Source organism: Gavialis gangeticus, unplaced genomic scaffold (genome assembly GCF_001723915.1).
Source record: "Gavialis gangeticus isolate Ggan-Ray unplaced genomic scaffold, GavGan_comp1, whole genome shotgun sequence".
Lineage (NCBI taxonomy): Eukaryota > Metazoa > Chordata > Crocodylia > Gavialidae > Gavialis > Gavialis gangeticus.
This window is the reverse complement of record NW_017729017.1, coordinates 8,170,668-8,180,635: the sequence shown is the minus strand read 5'-3', so window position 1 is coordinate 8,180,635 and position 9,968 is coordinate 8,170,668. Positions and strand designations below refer to the sequence as shown.

The following is a 9,968-nucleotide window of genomic DNA, read 5'->3' as shown; positions in this document are numbered from 1 at the left end:
TGGAGGATGCAATAGAAAATGGAGCCAGGGCCAGGGGGCCCAGTGGTTAGCAGCCTAGGAGAGATGTAGGACATCTAGGGAGAGCCCAGAGAGGGACATGTAAGATCAGGTAGGCCTGAAAACCAGTACTGAGTAAGACCTAAAACTGCACCCTACTGGAGCTGGTTAGCATGGTGGGACTGCCTGTGGCAGGGCAGCCTCCATGAAGTGCCACACATGGGCCACTCAAGAGAAAGGAGAGGATGGGATGCTGGAAAGCCTCAGCTCCCACAGCCTTGTGGGTTACTCTGTAGAGGGGAAAGGCTAGGGGAGCACACTCAAACAAAAAAGTACTTGGTAGGGGAGATTGGGACCATTCAAGTCCAGAGGCCCAGCGAGAGGGGCCTGAGCTGCATAGTGGGGCCCAGCAAGTATAGTGGGACCAGAGGGGTCCAGTGAAGGGCACAGAATGGAGTCCAGGACCAGAGGGTTCCAACAGCCTGGACAGTGAGGTCCAGTGAGGGGCCTGAGGCACATAGTGGAGTCCAGCAGGCTTAATGAATCCAGAGGGACCTGGGAGTAGAGTGCATGACTGGATGGGCCTAAGGGCCTAGAGAACATTCAGAAGAATAGAGACCAGAATGAATCCAGAGGGACCAGAAGGGGCTAGCGGCCCAGGGAGGTGCCAGGAAAAAGACCAGAGGGCCTGGTAGCCCAGGGAGGGGTTGTGCAAGACAGAGGTCTGAGGACCCAGAGAGGGGCTGAGAGAGGCCAAGGGGCTGTAAGGCCCAGTGATGGGCTGTATCAGCAGTAAGTAAAACATCTGTAAGGATGCCATCTGCAAAGCACTGGACATAGTGTAGGGGAGGTAGAGACCCATGTGATTGGCCCATAAGGCTATGAGCACAAGTTGGGTGGTCATTATAATAAGAGCAGGGCAGCCTCCTGCAATATACATCTGTTAAGAGCAAGGTGTGGCAGGTGACAGTGGGGCAGAATGCCCTTAAGAGTGGGGTAATTAAAAAAATGTTGGGGTACCCCATGACAAACCTCCATTATTAAAGCTTGATTATTAAAAAAAAGGTGTGGCAGATGAGCAATCTAGGGAGAGCAACATTATAGTCTGAAACAGGCAGGAGCTACAAAGGCCACCAGGGGGCATGATGGCCAACCCTGTGGCTACAAGCCTGTCACACAGACACATATACCAGGTTTACTGTGAAAACTGGATTTAGTTGCAAGTCAACATCAACTAATGAAATATACCTTTTTTTTTTTTTAAAAAAAGAAAAAATATACAATGGGAAAGTAGATAAAAGTCAAGGATTTAAATTGGGCTTTTGGCTTGCCAATTTAAATAGGTGATTTTAAAGTGGTTTGATTTAAGTCAATCTACCGTTACTGACAAATCTCAAGTTATGTTTGGACTGCTCTATTACATGAGCTAACAGGTCCCTACTTCCAGGATAACAGCATCATATTTTCTGCACATTAACATTTACTGTCCATATTACCTTGCTTTCCATGAGATTTCACAAAAGTGAACAAGAAATAGATTTGTCTTGTATTTTCAAAGATGCATCCTGAATACACCTAAAGAGACCTTATTAAATGCTATAAGTTGCAGTGATTTCAGAGTTGGCCTTTCATACATTTCTTTATTTGTGGTAACTGTAGTTATAGAATTATTTGCTTTCCTCAATCATTTCTAAGTTGTTGATGAGCGAGTGATTGCTACCTGAGCCTGAAAAAAAAAGCCTTAACAGGGTCTGAGTCAGCCCAGGCCCAGAAGGGTATAAAAAGGAGACTCCCCAAGTGTGCCCACATCCCCCCACATCTTAGTGTCATCAGCAAATTTGAACAGGGTACTTTTTACCCCCTCATCCAAATCACTGATGAAGATGTTGAACAGCGCGGGCCCGAGGACTGAGCCCTGTGGAACCCCACTGCCCACGTCCTTCCAGGTTGAGAAGGACCCATCCACTACCACCCCCTGGGTGCCGCCCTCCAGCCAGTTGGCGACTCATTTGACTGTGTGGGTGTCTATGCCACAGCCCCCCAGTTTCTTAATGAGAACGGGGTGAGAGACAGTGTCAAAAGCCTTCCAGAAGTCCAGGAAGACTATGTCCACTGCTACCCCTGCATCTAATGATCTGGTGATCTGATCGTAAAAGGCCACCAGGTTGGTCTGACAGGACCTGCCACTGATGAACCCGTGTTGGTTGCCCCTAAGCATGCAGTCCCCTGCTGGCCCCTCCTGGATGTGTGCCAGAATAATTTTCTCAAACAGCTTGCCTAGGATCGAGGTAAGACTAACTGGCCTATAGTTTCCCGGGTCCTCCTTCCTCCCTTTTTTGAAGATGGGAACCACACTGGCCCTCTTCCAGTCCTCCAGTACCTCTCCAGAGCACCACAAGTGCTCATAAAGTCTTGCCAGGGGACTTGCAATGACCTCAGCTAGTTCCTTTAGAACTCTAGGGTGGAGATCATCCACCCAATTGGTGCCTTCAGTCTGTTATTGCAGCATCTAAATTAACTTGCAAGATAGGCCTAATTATGCAATTGTGCATCATTAGCAAGCCCCCAGGTTACTGCTATTCATGCTAATCTACCTTTTCAATTTTATTAAATATGACGACTTGCTTTCAGCAGTTTCTTGACTAAAGACATGTGACCCTGATCTCCATTGATTTTACCATTATTCTTCACTGTTGACATTAATAGGATAAGAGTTTTCATCCTGTACATTATATGCTACAGGCAACTGATGTTAGCTCCAGTCACAGAAGAGCTGCAGGCAGTCACAGCTTCACCCACAGTTACCCCTAAGGAGGGAAATGGGGGGAAAAAAATCCCACAAAGGCAAAAAGCCCACATACTGCAATCTATAATGGCTAACGAACTCTAAAATAAAAATAGTGTTGAATGTCAGCAGGAGTAAAAATTTGTACAAAAAGGAATTTGCCATCTCTAGGTACAAGGGCATGTAAGAAGGATATAAGAATGGGTTGTATAGGTACAATGCAGAGCAAGAGTTAAAAACAAATTGTGCAAATAAGCTATGGTTCTGGATAAGTTCTAAATGTTGATTGGTAGATAAAATGATGTTCTGTGTCTGTTCCACTGTGTAGACAAGCAGAGATTCCTGTTGAAATTGAAACAATTGTACAAGCCATCTCATGTAGGCTCAAAAGGTACAATGACCAAATGTAACAGGCCACAAAAGTTACCTTTCAGGAGCTGTGGGTATTTGGTATGAACCAGGTTGGTAAGGTCTCCACCATCATCTAAAATCATGTTCAAGGGCTGCCCATCTTTGAAGTACAGGGTCTGTTCAATACACCACAAGTATTCTTCATCTGTCTCTCCTTTCCAGGCAAACACTGAACCAGAAAAAAAGAGCAGGAAGAATTAGTTCAATTTCTTATTTAACCAGCAAGTACATCTATCTCAGCATTTCCAAATCTAAGTTACATAAGCAGTTTTTTGTACCAGAGCCAAAAGGCACATGCTGCCCTAGCAGATCACTGCCTCCAGCTAGAAAAGACACTATCAGCTATGTGTCTGCAGCTGAGTAGAACTGAATAAACAGAAAAATTACTTGCATCTTATGCTTCATGCCCTGAAATGATGGAAGTTTGGGTCAGACCATATCAAGAACATCAGCTCCCTTCTTATCCTTAACCACCAAGAGAAATGAGGTAGCACCAATGTGAGCCACGCATACAAGCTACAATTCCCATCTTCTGCCCCAACTCATGTTCAGCTTCTAGGAATTAGGAAGAGCCTCTAAATATGGCTGTACTGAAAAATAAAGTTGTAAACATAGCATGTGTTGCCATCATCTAGCCTCCCGTAAGTAAAAAATAATAGCAGCGAATTCATAACTGCATGAAGGTGCACAAGAAGCCAGCATCTATTCTGTACTCCATGCTGTCATTGTTGAAGATGCTGTAATTACACTCATTCCGCAGAGGAAACATACGCAGTAGCTCTTTCTAATTCCTGAAAACTTTAGAAATTCCAGGGCAGAGACTAAGGACTGAGGCCAGCAGCCACCTCTCACTCATTCTGTCAATAAGCTTTAACTCCATGATATATAGAAAGGGGATGTCTGAATTCCAACTTTATAGACTCCCTCTATACTATAATCAATGATCTCACATGCCAGAAACAAGACTGCCTCCCTGTTGATTGGTTCATCTCCCTATTTTTTTGGCCTGCAAGGGCACAAGGCTAAAGAAAGACTTGGTATTTTAAATGACCACAAAATATAGGCTGCTAATTAACCTGACCCCAAGTGGCCTTTGGGCCACAGGAGTATCAAGGCCTCATGGTAACAAGCTTTACAGCAGGAATGAAAGAGATAATCCCTTAAAAGTCAGGAACTTGCCATCAGGAAGCAGATTTGGCCATTGTGACAGCACAGGCTGACTGGTACACACAAGCATGACAACCGTACACATTTTAGATAAAGAATGCAACAGAAGCCAACAATGAAAACCATGGCTCTGCAACATTCCTAGCATATAAGTATGCAGCCATTACCAAAAAAAACAAGCATTTTAAAGAGACAGGCAGTCTACTTGTATTTTAATTTCCCAACTCCAAGTTATTTTTTTATATCTACCCCTTAAACATAATTTCTTTATGCCTATTCATTAGGGCAAATACTCAAACCTCCCCCATGTTTACAGAATTTTTAAGAGGATCTCCAACACTTAAAAGGTGAACAGCATTCCCATCTCAGAGGTATGCCACCAACAAATAAAGGCTAAAGGATTTGTCCCAGATGCCACAGCAAAGTCACTGATGGAACTGGGAAAAGGAACCCAGGAATTCTGCTTCCCACTGCTCTATGCTGCCTTATGTCAAATCAAGCCTACTGGCTACAAGAAAACAACCATCACAGCCTGCCTGAAAAGATGCTGATGCCCTTAAACCATGTGACCTTTTAGCAGGAAAAACTGAGAAATAATTATCATAAAACAACTGAATGAGAATGGGATCAGTTTTCCTTGAAAGCTTCTCTTCTGCTGCTTTCACCTTTCTAGCAAAGCTTTCATCAGCTGTCTGTGAAACAGATGCATTTTGACAAGAACATACTGTTATCAAAGACAGCTATGTCCTCAGGTAGGAACTAAACAGCAAATGTAGATGGAGGCTTAGTGAAAGATAAAGGAAAGAAATACAGGCAGTCACAGATCTTTCAGTTTTCCATGGGACACCAGCATCAGTGCAGAGCATAAACAGTGTCACTTTGCATGATCACCTCTAACCTTTAAAAAAAATAAAAAAAGACTGGGATCCACAAGGTCATTCATTTCTGAGTTAAAATGAATGAAGATATTTAAAAGGGAATACAGCAAAAACAGCCAACTTTGGGGGAAATAATATTCCCAAGAACTGCCCCAGTTTCATGTAGCTTCCATATTAAACCAGAATCTGGCTGCAGGACCAGCCTAGAACAAAACCTCAGGCTTGTTCCAATCTGGGCCCACTTCAAGCCGTTATAAAACAGCTCAGTTGGAACAGCTATAGTATTTGCCAACAGGACTTCAAAACACAAAATTTCAGGAACCCTAAAACCTGCATCAGACACATTAGTTAGAATATGTAGCAAAGCCAAGGAACCACCAATTACCAGCCAAACAGCAGACATACCACACAGGACAGAAAAACATGAACCTCTGTATTGTTTCATAGTTGGTAGGGTTGGAAGGGACCTGAGCAAATCATCAAGTCCAACCCCCTGCCATGGCAGGAAAGAGTACTGGGGTCAAACGACCCCAGCAAGGTGTTCATCTAGCCTCCTCTTAAAGACCCCCAGAGGAGGAGCCAGCATCACTTCTCTTGGAAGTTGGTTCCACATCCTAGCCACCCTGACAGTGAAGTAGCGCCTCCTGATGTCTAGTCTGAATCTACCCTCTACTAGCTTGTGACCGTTATTTCTAGTCACTCCTGGTAGTGCTCAGGGCAACAGGGACTCCCCCAATTCCTGCTGGTCCCCCTGACTAGCCTGTAAATGACCACTAGATCCCCCCTCAACCTCCTCTTGTAGAAGCTGAACAGGTTCAGATCCCTTAGCCTCTCCTTGTAGGGCCTGCCCTGCTGCCCCCAATCATGTGAGTGGCCCTCCTCTGGACCCTCTCCATGTTGTCCACATCCCTCCTGAAGTGCAGCGCCCAGAACTGGACACAGCACTCCAGCTGCAGCCTGACTAGTGTCGCATAGAGGGGGAGGATCACCTCCTTGGACCTGCTTGAGATGCATCTGTGGATGCATGACAAGGTATGGATGGCCTTCCTGACCATGTCCCCACACTGTCAACCCATGTTCATCTTGATATCAGTGATGACTCCAAGATCCTTTTCTGCCTCTGCACTGACAAGAAGGGAGTTACCCAGCCTGTCGGTTCTCTCTCCCCAGGTGCAGTACCTTGCACTTGTCAGTGTTGAAATCCATCCTGTTCTCATCCACCCACCCCTGTAACCTGTCCAGATCTAATTGCAGCCTATTCCTGCCTTCTAGCGTGTCCACTTTCCCCCACATCTTAGTGTCGTCTGCAAATTTAAACAGTGTGCTTTTTACTCCCTCATCCACATCACTGATGAAGATGTTGAACAGTGCAGGCCCGAGGATCGAGCCCTGGGGGACCCCACTGCCCACATCCCTCCAGGTCGAAAATGACCCCTCCACCACCACTCTCTGGGTGCAACCCTCCAGCCAGTTAGTGATCCAATTGACTGTGTAGGTGCTGACGCCACAGTCCCCTAGTTTTTTAATGAGAATGGGATGAGAGACTGTGTCAAAGGCCTTCCTAAAGTCCAGAAATACTACGTCCGCTGCTACACCTGTGTCTAAGGATTTTGCGACCTGGTCATAGAATGCCACCAGGTTGGTCTGACAGGACCTGCCTCTAATGAACCCGTGTTGGTTGCCCCTAAGCATAATCTCCCCTGCTGGCCCCTCATGGACATGCGCCACAATAATTCTCTCAAAAAGCTTACCCAGGATCAAGGTAAAACTAACTGGCCTATAGTATCCTGGGTCCTCCCCTTCCTCCCTTTTTTGAAAATGGGAACCACGCTGGCCCTCTTCCAGTCCTCTGGCACCACACCAGAGCACCGTGAATACTCGTAAAGCCGTGCCAGGGGTCCCGCAATGACCTCAGCTAATTCCCTCAGCACTCAGGGGTGGAGATCATCAGGACCAGCTGAAACACCACTCTCAGGCAAGGCCAGGCATACATATAACCAAAGAGCAATCCAAACTTTGCAACTAGCATTCACTGCATAAAAAAAACAAGAGGTGGCAAAAACTGAACATTTTAGAAGGATCCAGGGGACTTTTTCATGTAGGAATCGAAGCAAATCCCAAATTCAGGAGTTTGACTGCAAGATAACTGGAACAGTAGCGGCAATCATTAGATCTGCAGTAAAGAACAGGGTTTACTCCAAAGCTGGGAATATTCCCAAGCTTGGTATGTCTGTAAGTTATGAAGATATCTTCAGAGTATGCATTTGTACTAATAAAAACTGACCCCACGATGTAGTCTTCCAATTCACACAGCAGTTTGTTCTAACAGACAGCTTTGGGGGTCATCATCTAGAGCCGCAATCTGTGGTATGCGTACCACCAGTGATATGCAGACAACCTGTCAGTGGTACGCGTTAACAGATTTATTACAATTACTTTGTATGACAAAAGTTTGCTGGTAGTACTTAAGGTTGTATCATTTCAGACTGGTGGCATGCAATATGTCAGAGTTTGGAAACCAGTGATCTAGAGCAGCTTCTCTCAATCCATGGGTCATGACCCAAAAGTGGGTCACAAGTATATATGAAAGGGTCACAAACAGACTTTAGAAATGGATTTGCCTTTACCACGTTTTTCTCCTTTAAATCATGGCTTTTCCCTTGCAGGTTGGCAGAGTTCCAGCCTGCGAGGGGCTACTTGCCCCCCACTCCCTTCTGCCCCACACACAGGGGGTGGGGGCTGGCCATTGATGTTTACAAATGGGTCCTGGTACAGAAAAGATTGAGAATCATTGATCTAGAGCACACAGCAGTTAAACCTGTCTTTGACACATTTAGAATGCTGCATGCTGTAGCCAGCCCAGAAAGAACATCTTTACTTAAAGTACCATAACCAATGTTTTTTTCCCTTTGGTAGTAGTTCACCTTGGATCTGCTGGACATTACCAAACACCCTTATCTATACACCCCTACCCACTCCTCACCTGGCTACTTTAGTCACCTTACAGACCAGAATTAATCTGGACCCTTTAGTTCAGGCGCAGGCAATTATTTTGGGCAGAGGGCCACTTACTGAGTTTTGGCAAGCCATCGAGGGCTGCATGACAGGCAGCCCAGGGCAGATAAATATTAGTTTTCTAAATTTTTTAGGGGCCTTGCAGGCCGTATAGAATGGCCTCGAGGGCCGCATTTTGCCCACCCGTGCTTTAGTTTGTACAACAGCGTCAGAGTCAGGGTAGCTGGACTGCTGTCTGATAAAAGTCAGTTTGGATTAAACTTACTGTTGTATAACAGACACTGCTCCAGAGGTTTATTTCCCCCCAGTCTTATTTTTAGAGCTTCATTTTCACGATGTCGCCACAACTGTCAGCATAAGCCACTTAGTCTGAGCCATGTTAGAACACAAAAGGACTTACCAGGAATACCAGTTTTTGCAATAGCAGAAGCAGCATGGTCCTGAGTGGAGAAAATGTTGCAGCTTGACCATTGTACCTGGAACATCACCAAAAATAAACGTTATTTGTTGAGCAAGGTTCCCAGATAAAATATGACTTGCTTCCTCTGTTCTAGAGATGGGAATTAAATGTGAAGAGGAAGCAGAAGTAGGAAGTTAGCCCAAATCCTTGTTCCACCCAGAATAGGGATGTGAAAGGTTAAACCATTGTTTAACTAATAAACCCGGTGATAACCAGTTAGCCGATCAGAGGGGTGGGAACCAGTACCCATAGCCTGAGGTTACAGAGGAAAACAGCAGGAGTGACTCAATTAAGCAATTAGCTGCTGGTTCACAAGTGCTCCCTCCCAGCTCCAGCCTTCGGCTTCACCTGGGCCACGTTGTCTATCCAGGCTTGCCACAGGCTCTCGCTCCACACCCCTCAAGGGCCCTGGGAGCAGCAGCAGAGCAGCTGAGCTGCTGTGTTATCATTAGCTAACCATTCAAATCACCAAACTAGAGGAAGAAGTAGTTTCCTGCCAATATAGCAAGCAGTGCTTGATTTTAGTTTGTTCCTCCCTCAAAAATCAAAACCCAAGGGTCACACAATTGGCCACTTCATTATACCTGAGAGTTTCTACTAGACAACAATGCCCCAAGTTAAGTCATGGCTGTTCAGAAGCTGCAGACTATAGGAGGTGTTAAAATTCTGGGTTGTCTGAAGTGCCCCTATTAGGGCTAGATTTGCTGGGGGTGGGGAAGGACATGCTGAGCGCACAAGGGAGGTGGGCTCTCAACAACAGGTGCAGGAACCCAAAATACTTGAGAAACAGCTGGCATGGACAAGTTCATCTGAAATACCAAAATCAAAGTATGATATTCCAGGTTTATAAAATGCACGCTACTTATATTTAAACGAAAACCCTTAAGAATAGTTTACAGGTTACTTTTCATGTACCCTCAAAAAATTACAACAGCCTCCTGTCTGTCTGAAGCCCTTAAATGTTTCTCGCTACTGTCATACCTGAAAAGCTCACCATCTCTAATATATTTGTCCTTACGACACCATATTGCTAGAACAGTGCTATTATTCCCATTTTCCAGGTGGAAAACTGAGCTGTGGATAGTCATGAAGTCATTTGGCCTTCATTTGACCTCTAAAGTCACATGAGAAATTCCACACTTGTTTCTAGAGTCACAACCCTTTTTTTCCTATAATGTTTTCAGACAGCTTGAGGTCTAGAGTCCATACTCAGATTTAGTAATTGCTTTGCTGACTTTTGAGGGAACTGGAATAA

The 9,968-nt window shown here is 45.2% G+C and overlaps 1 protein-coding gene across 1 annotated transcript in view; it reads right to left on the bottom strand.

The window, feature by feature from the left end:
* Positions 1 to 9,968, bottom strand: part of AHCY (adenosylhomocysteinase) — an 88,310-nt gene that overhangs the window by 66,314 nt on the left and 12,028 nt on the right. The window contains exons 4-5 of the mRNA XM_019513095.1: positions 8,654 to 8,729; positions 3,210 to 3,362 (exon numbers count right to left, since the gene is read on the bottom strand). Coding sequence (XP_019368640.1) covers positions 3,210 to 3,362; positions 8,654 to 8,729 — 229 coding nt within the window. The remainder of the gene's footprint in view (positions 1 to 3,209; positions 3,363 to 8,653; positions 8,730 to 9,968) is intronic.